General features: G+C 39.1%; 1 protein-coding gene across 2 annotated transcripts; it reads left to right on the forward strand.

The window, feature by feature from the left end:
* The first annotated feature begins 6,364 nt into the window (after nucleotides 1-6,364).
* Nucleotides 6,365-15,579, forward strand: kcna2b (potassium voltage-gated channel, shaker-related subfamily, member 2b). Of its 2 annotated transcripts, none has more exons than XM_088332942.1 (2): nucleotides 6,365-6,542; nucleotides 8,156-15,579. In XM_088332942.1, the coding sequence occupies exon 2, from the start codon at nucleotides 8,227-8,229 to the stop codon at nucleotides 9,724-9,726; it is 1,500 nt and encodes a 499-aa protein (XP_088189068.1). In that variant the 5' UTR covers nucleotides 6,365-6,542; nucleotides 8,156-8,226; the 3' UTR covers nucleotides 9,727-15,579. The 2 variants fall into 2 exon arrangements, with proteins under 2 accessions (XP_088189068.1, XP_088189070.1); XM_088332944.1 differs by lacking the exon at nucleotides 6,365-6,542 and adding an exon at nucleotides 6,629-6,690.
* The last annotated feature ends 1,012 nt before the right edge of the window (nucleotides 15,580-16,591 follow it).

The raw sequence follows: 16,591 nt of genomic DNA on the forward strand, positions 1-16,591 counted from the left end.
GACTCCCCTGATGATCGCCCGCCGGACTCCCCTGCCGATCGCCTGTCCGACTCCGCTGCCGATCGCCTGTCCGACTCCGCTGCTGATCGCCTGTCCGACCCCCGCTGCAGAGCGCCAAGTCCGAGCCGTCCGACGCCGCAGTTCGTCTAATTTGCGTGTGTGCTTCATAAGGGCGGGTTGTGGGTATTGCCGGTTGCTAGTTCATTGCGTTTTCTGTTCTGCATTAATCTGTTCTGTTTGACTTGAGGAAACCTGTGTTTGCCCATTCTGAGTAAAAGCCTGTTTTGTGAGTATTCCTAGTCTGAGTTCCTGTTTGCCTGTAAGCCTGTTTTTGTTTTGTTTTGTCCCTGAGTGTTGGACAACTTTTATTTTGCTAAATAAAAGTAACAGGTCGTTACGCAATTGAGTTCCTCCTGCCTCCGATCTGGTCCGGTCCCGTGACACCGGCTTCCAAGAGGAGGCTGTCAGACTGTCCCGCGAACCTATGCTTTCAGCTAGGCAAGCTCTGTATCTTCCGACAATCTCCTGCCCTGTTTTCTCCTACCTGATACCTGTTGCCGACCTGTTTCCCGAACCGTTTCTGCCCTCCTCTTTTGTCCCGGCCATCAACCTGTTTTGCCCTGTTTCCTGCCTGATACTTGTTGCCGACCTTTTTTCTGGACTCGTTACCGCCCTTGCTCCCCATCCTGGCTATCGACCAGCTTTCCTGCCGCCCACAACTATCCTCGCTCGACACGGAAGTGCCACTTCCGCGTTCCTGCCATCAGCTACCCGTGTCCGACGATCATCGAATCGTGGAAGCAAGCACTGCTCTCTTTCTCAATAAAACTGAGTAAAAATGAACGCTATTGGGTCTTGTCTCTGTTTCTGGCTAGTGACAGCTTCCCCTTTAAAAAGGGCGGAGCATGGGCAACGCTCGGCTCCAACACAGGAAACACAGGCAAGAAGAAAACAAGCAGCCAATTAGTTTAAATGTAATATTTATTCTTTATTCTTATTCACGGCTTTAAAAATGTTAAAAGTGTTAGTTCATGTTTTTCCACCTACAGAAACCATATTAAAAGAAAACTATATTTCCTCACCAATCTTTTTCAATTCGTACTTTTGGAAAAGTGCCTCAGAGCCACTAAGCAGCTCTGTTGCCGACCCCGGGTGTAGCCAATAAGAATATAGAACACAGTAAAGTAGTAAAACCGTAAGAAGTGTTTGGGAAACGAAACATGTTCATAGCCTTAATGGCTTTCTCCCCAGTCCTGAAAATAGAGTGCAGCGTTGCTCATCTTCACAACCATTAGGAAAGGACAAGGAATATGACATTGGCCATCCATTTAAAGATGAGTTTTTCCTCTTTGGGATTCATCCACGTGAGAGTTCTCGTTCATCAGTCAAGCCTCTCATGTAAAGTGTTGCCGGTACTTGGCAGGACGGATCTCGAGGGGCTAATCTTGAACGCTTTAATGTCATCATTCTAATCAGGATGCCGACACTTTGATTGGAGAGGGGAAGCCATGCTTGGATCGTGACCAAGGAATGTTAAGATCTTTTTAACGTTCAGGTTCAATTAGATTGTCCCTTGTACGCTAAAACACATCGACTGCCTGTCACGATAATGTAATAGCAAATGTTAACAGAGGTGTTGGCTCTGACAAGCTCATGGTCTACCACGTTTTTGCCAAATTTCTTCACCAGATGTAGTTTAACCGAGGCCAGTTCATTTCTTCCAAGGAAGGCTAAAGGAGGATTGAGAATGAAATTAGCATAGGCAGATTATTAGCCACTGATAAAAACATCATCTGAATAATTTTAAGGGGGATTATTATCCCGAATCTTGGTAAGGGCCCGGTCACACATCCATTTGCGTCTGAATCACGGCCAGAAATTTCTGCCTGTGAAGCAGACGCTGTTAGACGCTTTGACGAGATACAGCAGTGCTTTACACATGGTCGGAAATTCACACGCGGTTGGCAGCGCGAAAAAGTTTCGCGCTGCTCAAAACTTTAGGGCCCGGTCACCAAGCCTTTCACGGGCGTATCGAGGCTGAATCACGGCCAGACATTTCTGCCCGTGAAGCAGACGATGTTGGATGCTCTGAGATCGCCATATAGACGAGATACAGCAGTGCTTTACACGCGGTCGGAAATTCACACGCGGTTGGCCGCACGAAAAAGTTTTGCGATGCTCAAAACTTTAGACCACGTGTTAACCGCGGGCGGCACACGAGGTAATGACGCAAAAATGACGCGGAACGACGTGCTAGGGCCGCGGCCAGGGCGTGGTTACACATGGGTAGGACGCGAAATTTCAGCGGGTAGTCGTGGGTGGAGCACGGTCATAGCATGCTCTGCGCCTGTATCGCGGCGTTATTACGTGAAATTAGCGTGTTACGCGTGTGACGGTCAAACGCCTTTCTCCGCGTATATACAGCGCGATTTGCCGAGCACACGTCAGTTGTGCTCGAGACGTCAAGGGGTGGACATGGATCCCCGTCACCGTAGTGACCTCGTCTTAATCCATTTTTATTTCTTGACATTTCTTTTCATTTCATAACAAGATAATAAAATAAAAATGAAAAACTATTACAATAATAATATATTGGCTTCTTCGGTGCCATAGCTTGAAATCTTGATCTTCACGGGACTGTACTACAACCACTTTTACCTCGTTTTATCTCACTTTTAGGGAATGTAATGGCAAACATATAACCAAATCCACTTCATCTTGCATTTGTTGGGAATGTAATACAACATAAACCATTCCGTCTTTGTTTTTGTTGTGAACGTAATCGAACGGTAATGCACACCGTATATAAATCACTTTTGAGAACTGTTATGCACTCTACCGTAAAGCTTATTATGCAGAAATAAGCTTTATGGTAGAGTGCATAACAGTTTCAATACGAGCGATTTGAATAGAAAAAGGCAAAATAAACATGTTACCTGCTCAAAAGTGATTTGTATACGGCGTGCATTACCGTTCGATTACATTCACAACAAATACAAAGACGGAATGGTTAAAGTTGTTTTATATTCCCAACAAATGCAAGACAAAGTGGTTTTGGCTATATGTTCGCCATTAAATTCCCTAAAAGTGATATAAAAGTTAGATAAAACGAGGTAAAAGTGGTTGTATTAGCGAGGGGATGCAAATCTCGGCAAGGATGCATTTCTCGGCATAACGCCGGCTCGGCAGCTTATGATATATTTTTTACTAATATTTTAAGAATTCTCTTCAATTTTTAATGAATATTAAAAATGCTAATATGAATTATATGAGAAATATACAAGTACAAATTCATACAGTTTATTTTATAATAGAAATGTTTTTAAAACATAGTAAGGTATAAAAAATACATTATTTAAATGAAAAGTGTTATGTTTCTCCATTTTAAGTGTTTTTATATTCTTTCTAAGATCTGAAAAATCTAGTCATTTTTACAATAATTATACTATTTTTACTTTGGAAATGATGCCCAGTGTTTGGGTAAACATTTTTTTCCCTCACTTTTAAAAAGACAGTGTTAGTGCCTCCTAGTGGAAAAACATTGTTAATTTTTGTAAAAATCATAAGTCTAGAAATATGTACTTATTTTACATAGATTAATCCCCACGTAGAAGTCATCGTCATCATTTTATATATATATATATATATATATATATATATATATATATATATATATATATATATATATATATATATATATATATATATATATATATATATATATATATATAATTGGCCGGTCCAAATTGTCCCTAAGTGTGACTGAGCGAGTGAGTTGTCTGTCCCCGTGTGCCCTGCGATTGGCTGGCAACCAGTCCAGGGTGTCCCCTACCCACTGCTCAATGATTGCTTGGATGGGCTCCAGCATCCCCGCGACCCTACTGAGGATAAGCGGTGCAGCTGATGAGATGAGATGAGATATATATATATATATATATATATATATATATATATATATATATATATGTGTGTGTGTATACACATACATTATTTTTTTCATTGCAGATTCAGGAGCCTGTGCATTGCAATTTGCTAACAATGCCCTTGATTATTTACAGACCTCCTCAGTGTATCAGAGCCACTAATTACTGCCCTGTTAGGCACGAGTACTTTGGTGCACGAGTACAGTAATGCAGTTATCAAGAACAATTGATGGAATATATGTGCATGAGCAGTAATTAGATCTTTCCTCCAGGCTGGAAACTCAGTTGTGTGCAGACATTAAACTTTATATTTCACGCGTTTGCATATTAAAAAGCAAATTCTAAATTATCTGATCACTGCTATTACTCAGGTATTTGTGATAATACTATAAGAAGGATTAATGAAACAAAGATTTTGGTCTTTCCAGCCGGATCCCTCCTTTTAAGGCATGTCTATGTTTGTCTCCAATTGTGCTCGTCAATCTTGTTCCTTGAGTATAGAGCTGTTCTCCCTCTAGGCCATCATGTCTCGTCTAATTGTGCTCGTCAGTTTGCTTGAAATTCAATTTGCTGCTATATCTCAATCCAAATCGAGTTTATTTTCAAATTCGCACAGAGAATTTTATGGAGGTTTTGAAAATGTCAATATTATTTTGATGTTATTTATGTTTTTAAAACAATTACTTATGAAGACTTTAGTCGTTAAACTTTAAAGCCCCAGTGTGTAATATTTGACGGCACTGTATTGTCGAATGCGAACAAAACCCAATGCCAAATTAACACAGCGTAGCAGCAAGATGGCTGCCACTTTGAGGAAGGCATTCCACAATATAAAAGAAATAAAAATATCTTGATCTATTATTTTAATGAAAATTAACATTGGTAGTATAGATAATGTGTTTTTGCCTAGCATTCATATCATTTTTTTTAATTTAGTAAACGAAGGTTTTTCGTGAAGCACTCAATATTACACAAAACTGAAATTGAAAAAAAAATAAAAATATTCCGCAAACAAGTGCTAAATTATTATTACTATTAAGTTTTACATTGCTAATACTTTCTACCATACATAATATTTTTGTTATTTTGAAATTCAGAATTAAAAAAACAAGTTTAAAAAAATAATAATCTCAAGGATTTGGTATTATGTTACTTTTTTAATCATTATTCCTATTAAAATGTAAATTATTGTCTTATTTATTTTATTGTATTCCTTTATTTATACTTGTAACTTAGTCTTATATTATCTATTAAATGAATGAATGAATTAACGAATGAATGAACTAATATGTACATTGTAAATATCCTTTTTTATTGTGGGATTAATAGACAAAAACATAATCTCAAGGAATTTTTATTCTTTTACAATTATTTTAGACATGTTTCGATTAAAATACAAACTAGTCTTAAATATTTTAAAATGAATCTTATTTTTATCTATTTTTTTCTTTAACTCTGTCTTTTTGTATAAACAAACAGATAAACGCATGAATGAATAGCTACATAAATGAATACATAAATACAAATTCATAACATCAGAAACACAGCTTTTTGTTTTTCAAATATTTAAAATTCAATTTTCTTATTTTATTTTTTTAAGATTATTGATAAAAATATCAGTTCAGGAAAAAATAAGGAATTGCTATTTTACAATCATTTTTAATATGTTTCTATTGACATAAACTATTTCGTCTTGCATTCTAGAATTGATCTCATTTTTAATTTGTATACATTTTTATCTTTAACTCTTAAAATACATTTTAAAAGTAAAAATGCATAACATTGTCAATATACTTTACACCAAAACCCAAATAACCCACCCACTTAAACATTTGGACCTAGACAAAAAGGCCATAATAAATGAATGATATATTTTAAATAACAAAGGTAGAAACTGGGCGGCAGTGGCTCAGGAGGTAGAGCGCTTGTCTCGGGATCAAGACATGTTGAAGTGTCCTTGGGTAAGACACTGAACCCCTAATGCCCCCAATAAGCAGGTTAGCGCCTTACATGGCTGCACAGTCGCTATTAGGAAATGTGAAACACACTGTAAAGAGCTTTGGAAAGTCTTGACTTGAAAAGCTATATAAATGCAGATCAGTTCATTTCATTTCATTCAAAAAGATTAGTATAAATACACTGAGTATATGGCCAAATGCAGGTATAAACTTAACATTATTTTGCTGCTCCTGGACAGTTAGGAGAGATATTCAATTACCCATTCACTTGTACTTGCAGTACTGCTACCCCCAATTTTAAAAAATGACCTTGTACCATTTTTGTACAAAAATTTTGCAGTATGCACAAAAATAAAACCACGGTCTCTTCATTTAACGACGCTTCCCCTTTAACATGAAAGACACGAGTGTCGGGAAGCGAGATGGGAGGTTGTGGGGGGGTGAGCAGCAGTGTGGGGCGAGGCGCGCCATGCAGAAGCTTTTAGTATGCGGTGCAATGCCCAACTGCAGCCCACGCATCTCCTCGGCAGCGGCGGACGCTCAGTGACAAGAAGGCAGGCTACCGCCGGACAGATGCGAGAGCGAGACATGATTACTGAGCGCCCTCCAATCAAGACCAACTGGATGCAGTCCTGTGCATCGGCGCGTCTGGAGATTCACGGTGAATTCCTGCATGCAATTAGCTGAGGCCAGAAGAATTAAAGCTCAGCTCTGCCTCAATTTTTGCATGACTGCGACTGGAACAAGAAAATCGTCTCAAACGTGTTTGGTGCCTCTCAGTTCTAAGTAACTCGCTTCTCAAATTGCGTGTGAGTGTAATCGTCATCCAAAACAAGTGCGGATGTTGATGACAACCAGTGCATGAACTTGTCTGGATAAGTAGTCAATGATTTTGTGTAGTGGAGAGCAATCGGCTTAAAAACGCAAGGACAATACAGTGCTTTACATCCCCTGACTCAAGGCTCAAAGAGTTTTGTTGATGCATCCTGAGCCACGCTGAATAATAAACTCCACCTGACTTTGAATTCGACCTGTGGCCACTAGCTGCATCCCAGCATGTATCTGCGACGCAAGGTGAGGGAGGGGACTCTTGCGTCCTTGTTCCTCTCCCCCTTTCTGATTTAGACTCGATTTGGACACTTGAGCTGTTTGTTATCAGTTTGTCACTGACCATTGACGACTGTGAACCAGGCTTTTGAACAAATACCAGTCCAAAACATCTTCAAATCCTGTATCCTCGCCCCCCTCATTCGGTTTTTGGGCAATTAAGCTGTTCGTTTTTTGCTTAGTACAGACAGGTAATATTCCAAAATGTCTACAAAGCGGAATGAGTGAGGCAACTCCTGCATCCTCATCCCACACTTGCCCTGTTCTGTATCAGTTCTGCACGGAGAACCGACAACTATAAACCTGACCTATAAACACGTACTGATCCAAAACTTTGAACACTAGTGGTTTTTGGTGTCAGCTCTGCACGGAGCACAGGCGATTATAAACCAGACTTATAAACAGGCACCGGACCGAAACGTCTTCAAAAAAAGAGGGGTGTCCAAGTACCTCGCTCCCTTTCTATTTCGGACTTTGGTCGCTTGAGCTGTTTGATTTTTGCTCAGCACAAAGCACCAACAGCCGTAAACCAGACTTAGAAACAAGAATTGGTCCAAAATGGGCGGAAGGAGGCAACTCATTTTAGTCCATGGCTCCTCTCTGATTCAAAGTTTGGATGTTCCAGCTGTTCGGTTTTTGCTCTGCACGGAGCACCAACGGCCATGAACTAGACTTACAAACGGGTACTGGTCCAAAATGGGGTAGGAAAAGAACCTTTTGCATCCTCATCACTTAACTCTTCTCTGATTGGAACTTTGGACCAGAGCTGTTATGCATCAACTCTGCGTGGAGCATTCACAGCTGAAAACCAAGGCTTTCATATTGCACCAACCGGGGAGAGGAATATAATCGTCGAGATAGCACAAAGCACTCAGCATATAATCAGATCCATCGGCTGTAATTGCACCCCACAAGCGCAGACACAATATTACCGGCTGGCATATTGATCCAAAGGCGCGCACATACAGGAGAGAAGACATAACACAATACTCAAAGACAGAGTGGAGCCGATGTGCTCAAATTGTTTGGCCCCTCCTTTTTTCTGTCTTTCAAACGCCCCGCGGACAGGCTTACCTGCCGAAATGTCAGGCTAATGCAGTCTTACTGTCAATTTAAGTCCGTGACAATTACAATGGTCTTTTTTTCCCCTTCAATTTCTTTTTATAGGAACGTCAGCTGTACGGGCTAAAAGTGGCCCCACCTCTATTTGAGAGCTGCAGGTCTCGCCACCCCCCAACATGACGGTGGCGACCAGTGACCCCACGGACGAAGCGGCGGCGCATCCCGGGCAGCCCCATGACCATTACGACCCTGAGCCGGATCATGAGTGCTGCGAGAGGGTGGTCATCAACATTTCGGGTTTACGCTTTGAGACACAGCTCAAAACTCTGTCACAATTCCCAGAGACCCTTCTCGGGGACCCCAAGAAACGGATGCGGTACTTCGATCCCCTTCGGAACGAGTACTTCTTCGACCGCAACCGACCAAGTTTCGACGCAATCCTTTACTATTACCAATCTGGGGGAAGGCTGCGCCGGCCCGTTAACGTCACCCTGGATATTTTCTCCGAAGAGATTCGGTTCTACGAACTGGGTGAGGAGGCCATGGAAATCTTCAGGGAGGATGAAGGATTCATAAAAGAGGAGGAACGTCCTTTGCCAGAGAACGAGTTTCAGAGACAGGTGTGGTTGCTCTTTGAGTACCCAGAGAGCTCAGGTCCAGCTCGCATCATCGCCATCATCTCGGTCATGGTGATTCTCATCTCCATCGTTAGCTTCTGTCTAGAAACACTGCCGATTTTCCGTAATGAAGATGAGGAGTACAGTTATCCCTATCAACCGAATTCCAACATCACCACCCCCTATGAGACCTCGTCCTATTTTACTGATCCTTTTTTCATTGTGGAGACCCTTTGCATCATCTGGTTCTCCTTTGAGTTCCTTGTCAGGTTCTTTGCTTGTCCCAGCAAAGCTGGATTTTTTGGCAACATCATGAACATCATTGACATTGTGGCCATCATTCCCTACTTCATCACACTTGGCACAGAGCTTGCTGAGAGACCAGAGGACAGGGAGGCGGGACAGCAGGCTATGTCCTTGGCAATCCTCCGTGTGATACGCCTGGTCAGAGTTTTTCGCATTTTCAAACTCTCTCGACACTCTAAAGGTCTCCAGATTCTGGGGCAGACTCTGAAGGCTAGCATGCGGGAGCTGGGACTCCTCATATTCTTCCTCTTTATCGGTGTCATTCTCTTCTCCAGCGCAGTTTACTTCGCCGAAGCTGATGAACCCCAGTCCCAGTTCAGCAGTATCCCGGAGGCCTTCTGGTGGGCGGTGGTTTCTATGACGACCGTGGGCTACGGCGACATGGTCCCGACCACCATCGGAGGGAAAATCGTGGGGTCTCTTTGTGCCATTGCCGGCGTTTTGACCATCGCGCTGCCGGTTCCGGTCATTGTTTCAAACTTCAACTACTTCTACCACAGAGAGACAGAGGGTGAAGAGCAGGCTCAGTATCTAAACATCCCCAGTGTGCCTAAAACCAGCTCTGTCGACGACCTTAAGAAAAGTGGTCGGAGTGGCAGCGGGTCAACTCTAAGCAAGTCTGACTATGTGGAAATTCAGGAACCTGTCAATCACAGTGCAGAGGACTTTCGACCAGAGGGTATGAAAACGGGAAACTGCACTCTTGCGAATACCAACTACGTAAACATCACTAAAATGCGTACAGATGTATAATGTGAGCCTCTGGTGATGAGTCACTTATGGAGTCTTCGGGAAACAAAGCAGATGCCGAAAGAGAGGACGCTCCGCTCCCAAGGGACGTGGAGCACATCCAAGGATTGTAAGCAGTCCTTTTGGGTCGTCATGAGCTTCTGCATGGAGATAGTCTTAATTAGTAGCCTAAGCAGTTGTATTCCGCAATAAACCCCTTATTTCAAGAAGACCGCGCACAATAAGATCGACATTGTTTTCAAAGTGTAAAAAAGTGAGTTTAGGACACACTGTGAACTGATTCGCCCTCGCAACAAGCTACACTTACAGGGAGCAACTAAGGAAGAGAGTCGTGCCGATCTCTAATTACTTGATGGTCGTTATAATGGTCCTTCTGCAGAGGGACGAGCTGCGTAAGTGCACTAGCGTTCCATTTTGCTCACTTTGTACAAGCAAGACTATTGGGCCTCTATAGGGACTGATGCAACAGACCACGGGAAAGTGCTTTATATGTGAGCCACAAGAGCGCATCTCAAGTTTCTTGTTTTGTTGCAGAGTATGCAGTCAGTTTACGCTATTGAGTCTGGTACTTTAATCGTTTCCTTGATTGTACAGAAAAAAAGATTGAGATACAGTAGACCCCTGTGATACAACGTTCTGAGTTGGGGTTTGTTGGGTGAAATTGACGTATGGCTAGGGGATAGAAACTTACAGTAATTAGCTAATGTGTTCCGAACCCCTGGGACCCCAAGGTAAAAACATTGAAGTAACAAATTAGCATATAGTAAATATTACTTATGTGTAGTATTACAGGTAAATAATCAAATAACATTATGAATTGATGCAAAAAAATCATTATACTTGGTTTGCCTTTCGCATGACATGACTTGAACTGGTACATTGGAGTTGTTAGGTGGATGCAGATGGGGCAAAGACAGCGGATTACAATTAGAACGGAATTTAAAACTTGCGAGGATTATCATGCATTTATTTTATTTTAGACCCTTTCCCTGTCGATTAGTCACGGCTATATTAATTAGAGAGGGTAACAATTTGTGTGCCTCATTTATTTTTTGATGATAACAAGCTTTTCTTCTAGGGTTATTAAATTTTACCTTCTCCTTTTAGCATCTCTGCATCTTCAGTTTAAAAAAAAATACAGTATTGTATCGCACTAATTTGGAGTCTTTAAATGCACACGATATGCTGGACTGAACAAGTAAAGAGAAAGGCATAGTTAGTTCAGCCAAACAATAGCATTTTGGCTTCTTATTTAACGTCAACCAATAGCAGACAGGCATCCTAAGCATGTAACTCGTAATACACACTAACACAAAGTTTCAATTTTGTACGTTTTTGGGCACGTGAAATAATGTATTGGGGTTTTTTTCGTATGTTGGGGAAAATGGTGTAACAAGGGACCAAATAATATAGTATTCCAACATTATAAACTAGGGATGCCGTAACACGGGGGTGTACTGTACAATCGTAACTATCGCAACCACATTTTCCATCTGAGCCTTTTTGTTTTTTGTTGTTTTTATTTTTTTAATTGAAATGTCTTTTGAACTGCCACCAAGATCCGAACTATAACAGTGCATAGTTCAACACCACTGCCCAACAAAAACAGAGTTGTCCTTAACTTCATAGCATTCCATATTTTGTCGAAATGTGAATCAACAAATACTTATTTTGCTTTTTCTTCATTTGTCTTTTTAAGGTTCGTTAATAAACGCCGTGTTAGCCTACCAGCCCAATAAAGCATGACACAAAGTAACAACCATAACAATAAACTAGCTTACTTGTGGTATTATCTGTCATTTAATACAAAATAAAATCGCTTTAGTGGATCGCTTGTTTGTATATTGTAACAATCTGTCTTAACTGTATATATAAAGAGCTATGGGAAAAAACTGATTACCGATGAACCCTCTTTATTAAGAACGAATAATGACCAATGGAAAATAGTACGAAAAAATAAAAACAAAAAACAGTCAGTGTATTTTCTTTCCAGAGGTTCTGTTTCCAAAGCAGAATAATCAAAAAGCCAAAGACATGCCGGGATTTCGATTTCGGGTTTTACAGTGCCATGAAAAGATATATGCCCTCTTCCTGATCTCTGTGTTTTTTGGGGATATTGATCACTCACAAAGGTGTCAGATCATCAAACCAATTTTAATATCACACAGAGACAACCCGAGGAAATAGAAAATGCAGTTGTGAAATATTGATTCCATGTTTTAAGGCACAAATAATCCAAAGCTATCTGGGCCTATGTGAAAAAGTAATTGCCTCCTGAACATGATCGCAAGCTGGGCCACCTTTGGCAGCGATAACAGAAATCAAACGTTTACGATAATTGGTAATAAGTCTCTCACAACGTTGTGGAGGAATTCTGTGGAAAATATTTTCCAATCTGCCATATTGGAGAGTTTTCCAGCATGAGCTGCCTACTTATTCAAACCACAGCATCTTTGGACGTTCACCTTAAGCATCTTCTTGTAAACACCAGAATTAATTATTCCGTCAACCACAGCTAGTTGTTCTGGTCGTGAGGCAGCAAAGCAGCCCAGTTTAGGTCAGTGTTCATGACTCCACTACAAGAGAGACACTTGCAAAAAAATGCATCTAATGGGATCAGTCCACAGTGAAAACCAATGCTTTCACTAAAGAACACAAAGAGCCATCTCACATTTGCCAAAAAAGAATCTTGATTATCCTCCAGACTTATGGGAAAAAAAAAAAAAACATTCTGTGGACTGATGAGTCAAAAATGTAACTTTTTGGAAGGTGTGCAGCCCATTTTATCCGGTGTAAAGTTGGTACAACATTTGACAAAAAGAACGTGATGCCAACAGTAAAGCATGGTCGTGAGAGTGTGGTGGGCTGGGGCTCCTTTGTTATCCCAGGACCAGGACAACTTGTGGTTGAATGAATGATGAATTCCAACGTTTATCGCAAGAAAGGAGAACGTCCAGCCATCAGTTTGTGCCCTCAACCTCAAGCGCTGGTGGATCATGCAGCAGGACAACGTTGCAAAACGCAGCAGCAAGTTGACCTCTGAGTGGCTGAAAAATCAAAATGAGGGTTCTTGAGTTGCCAGGTCAAACGCCGGATTTATATCCAATTGAGATGCTGTGGTTTGACCTTAAACATGGGCTTGCTAGAAAACCCTCCTATATGGGAGTACTTTGCGAGGAAAAGTGGGCTAAAATTCCTCCACAGCGTTTTGAAACACTCCTTACGAATTATTGTAAATGTTTGATATCTTTTATTGCTGCCAAAGGTGGCCCTACTCGCCTTTATGGGGCAATTACTGTTTCACCTAAGACTAGATAGGTTTTAAATTTCTGTGCCTTAATAAATGGAATAGAGGATATTTTGTGTTTCCTATGATTGTCTCTGTGCAATATTAAAAGCTTTTTGAGTGCTAAATGTTCAAAAAACACAAAAACAAGCATACTGTTTCATGGCTGTGTACATGTGTAATCGCAACAATCATTCCGCCCGTGAGCTAACGCATTTAGCTAATCTATGCTAGCTTGCTTTAGTCGCGCTGCATGTCTTTAGAAGTGATCATTGTAGCATGGCAAACCAACAATACTAGCAAACAAACTCCGATATACTCCAACGTATTTATAGACTACGACATCACATACAGAACGTGGATGGCAATTTTAGATTCAGATCTTCGGATTCAGATATACTTTATTGTCATTCTTGTACACATGTATACAGAACGAAATGTCGATACATCTGACCCGCACAGTTTCCTTGAATGTACAGATATAAATATGTAGTATTTAGTTGAAGTATTGAATACTAAATAATATACTAAATAATTATAGCTATGACTACTATACAGTAGTGCAAAGAGTGCAAGAGGAGCAGCTGAACAGATGTGCAAAGACGAGAACATTTTGGGGACTTGAGCCTGGAATCCATTTCTCGTGGCAGGTTGAGTGAAAACTCAAAAGTGAGTTTGTTAACCCACAAAATAAGGGAAACGGGAGTTGTACGTTTCACAAAGAGGTTTAGGGCAAACTCTGGGTTTTATAACACTAAATTAAAAGGGAGCACAGAGGTGGTTAGTAAGAATTTAGATTTGACCCTTAAAAGAATCAGTAACTCAGACCTGAAGAAGTGCAGTAACTTTAACAGTTTACCAAAAGGAAAGGTCATTTGAGGTCTTGGTCAGTTAGTGTAACAACAGGCTGTGAGAAATTAAGATCTGGATTTCCTTTTGGATTTTTTTTCATTCTTGATTTATTTTTTCTAAATGTCTTCCCGTCTTTATTTTTTTATTTCTTTCTGGTTTTCTTTCTGGATTTCTCTCTGGATTTTCCTCTAAATTTCGAGATTAGTTTCCGAGTTTTTGATTTCTTGCAAGATTTTTGTCTGTCCGGAATTAGCTTTTTCTGGAGTTCATTCTTTCTTGATTTTTATCCTTCGGTTAATATTTCTGTCGTTATTCATTTCTGATTACTTCATGGGTTTCTTTCTTATGACACAATCTATCTATGTATTTATTTGTTTTGTGTTTCTTTATTCTTGCTATTTTTTCTGTCAAGATGTTTTACAGTCAGGATTTTAAACGACTTTCTTGATTTCTTTTTTTTGGAATTTCTGTCTTTCTGTCAAGATGTCTTTATCTATTTATGTGAAGATTTATGTTGGGATTTCTTTTTTTTTTCTTTATTTATTTCTGGATTTTTCTCTGACTTGTTGTCTGTCAGGATTTCTTTTGGGATGTATTTCTCTTTATTTATTTCTGATTTGTTATCGGCTTTTTTCTCCAGGATTCATTTTTTTTGTTCAGTATTCTCAATTTCCTTCTGGTTTTTCTTTCATTAGTTTTTTCTGCCTGGATTTGTATTTACCAGGATTTCTCTATGCTAGATTTCTTTCTGGATTTATTTCCTTTTTGTACTCTTCATTCGTTATAGCTTTCTACATGTGTCCTTTTATCCCTGATTTCTTCCGTTCTTTGTTTCTGTCTTTCTTTTTTCCAATTTTTTTCCCTCTGTCTTTATCTCTGTTTTTGTCTTTTTCTTTTCTTTCTTTCTTCCTTTTTTCCTCCTACCTAGTTTTGTTCCTTTCCGATTTTCTTTTTAATTTTAGAATTAGAATCCTTCCAAATTAATTAGTTTATCTTCCTATTTCCCATAATTTCTTTCTTTTCAATTCTTTATTTCCAAATTTCTTTTGGAATTTCTTATTCTTTTTTTACTTCCTATAATATATCCATATAGTTTGCGAGGAGCACTCTCGGCTTGCCTGGTGCCATGGGACTCCTTAAATCTGGTCTGTAGATTTAATTCCAGCGCGCGTTTTAACTACCCGACTCAAATCTGCCATCCTGAAACCATAACACCGTGTTTTATTTTCAGGTCGATGCAACTCAGAAGTCAGGGTTGGATTAGCTTGATAGTTAGATTGGTGGAGTTCAGCCCCTTTTGAAATGAATCCCAGGTGAGGAATTTGTACGTTTTAAATTCCAATGATGTCAAGAGTCCTCAAACTTCTGACTGTCTGCCTTATAGTTGAAGAGCAGGGAATATATATATTCTGCAATAAGTGTGTGCTTTTAGCAAAAGCATAGTACAGGCAGCTGGAATGCTTTCATAAAAGAAATAATCATTAAAAAAATACTAATGAGGTACAAGATTGTTTTGCACAATTTGTCAGCGTTGTCCTCAGATGTTTTTGTCGTTTTTTTTATCATTTAATTAGCATTTGCCTTCACCCTTCAGAAATGTTAACGTGAAAACACAATTAAAAAAAGATATTGACCATATGAAGTCTTTCAAAACAAAATGGACACTTTCAATGTATTGTGAAATATATTGAAATTGATGATAAAATAATATCAACCTATTTTCAAGCCTTGGGTCTTTTTTTCCTGAAAAAAATATACAATTATAGAAATTCATTCCTTTCCTCACATAGTTCGCCTGTTCTTTTCTTACGCAATCCTTGTTTGTGCTATTACATTCTCAAATGTTATGTAATATTTTTTTAATCAAAAATTATAAAATACAAAATAATATTGAAATTGAACCAAACTGTGCTATAATAATAATAATAATTATTATTATTATTATTAGTAGTAGTAGTAGTAGTAGTAGTAGTAGTAGTAGTAGTAGTAGTAGTAGTAGTAGTAGTAGTAGTAGTAGTATCATCATCTAATAATAACATTACATTTACTGTATTTTGTTCTGTACTTTACTTTTAAAAAGTATTTTTTAATCTAGGAAAAAAAGCGTTTTTCTCTTTTTATATTTCAACTGAACATTTAGTTGAAATTATACAGAGAAAATACCCAAAATCTTTAAAAAAAACTTTTTTTGCAGTGTTTGTAATGATATGAAACAATCATACATTCAATTATTGTCCATTGTTTTGTTGTTGTTGTGTTAAATGTGTACAATTTTAAAAATATGATATAATAAAATATAATAATGATAAATAGAAGAAAATAGTGTTTGAAATGAGCAAAGCTATGCAATAATAATAACCATTATAATGATAAAAGTATGACAATATCAATGATAATCAAAATAATAATAATCTATCTCTCATTTGTTATGTCATTTGTTTGTTTTTTACATTTCACCAGCAAATTGAGTAAAAAATGTACATGAACATACTTAAAATTGGAAAATAATTGACAATAGGGCAGGAATCCTGCTTCTATCAAAGATAAAACAATTACAAATTATTGTTATGACCACCATCTCAAGGTTTCTTAATTTCCTCACGCTGAGGTTTTTGAGTTTTTCCCTGCCTTCATGTAGGTTGAGGTTCAGATCAGGTAATAATAGTAGTCTGTAATAGTGTGTGATCTGTGCAGCCCTTTGAGACTTCTTGTGATTAAGGGCTATACAAA

This window comes from Urocampus carinirostris, chromosome 3 (assembly GCF_059441175.1).
Source record: "Urocampus carinirostris isolate Australia breed hairy pipefish chromosome 3, RoL_Ucar_1.0, whole genome shotgun sequence".
Lineage (NCBI taxonomy): Eukaryota > Metazoa > Chordata > Actinopteri > Syngnathiformes > Syngnathidae > Urocampus > Urocampus carinirostris.

Excerpts from the sequence above, each read along its gene's own strand:
- kcna2b (XM_088332942.1), top strand. The coding sequence starts at position 8,227 with ATGACGGTGGCGACCAGTGACCCCACGGACGAAGCGGCGGCGCATCCC.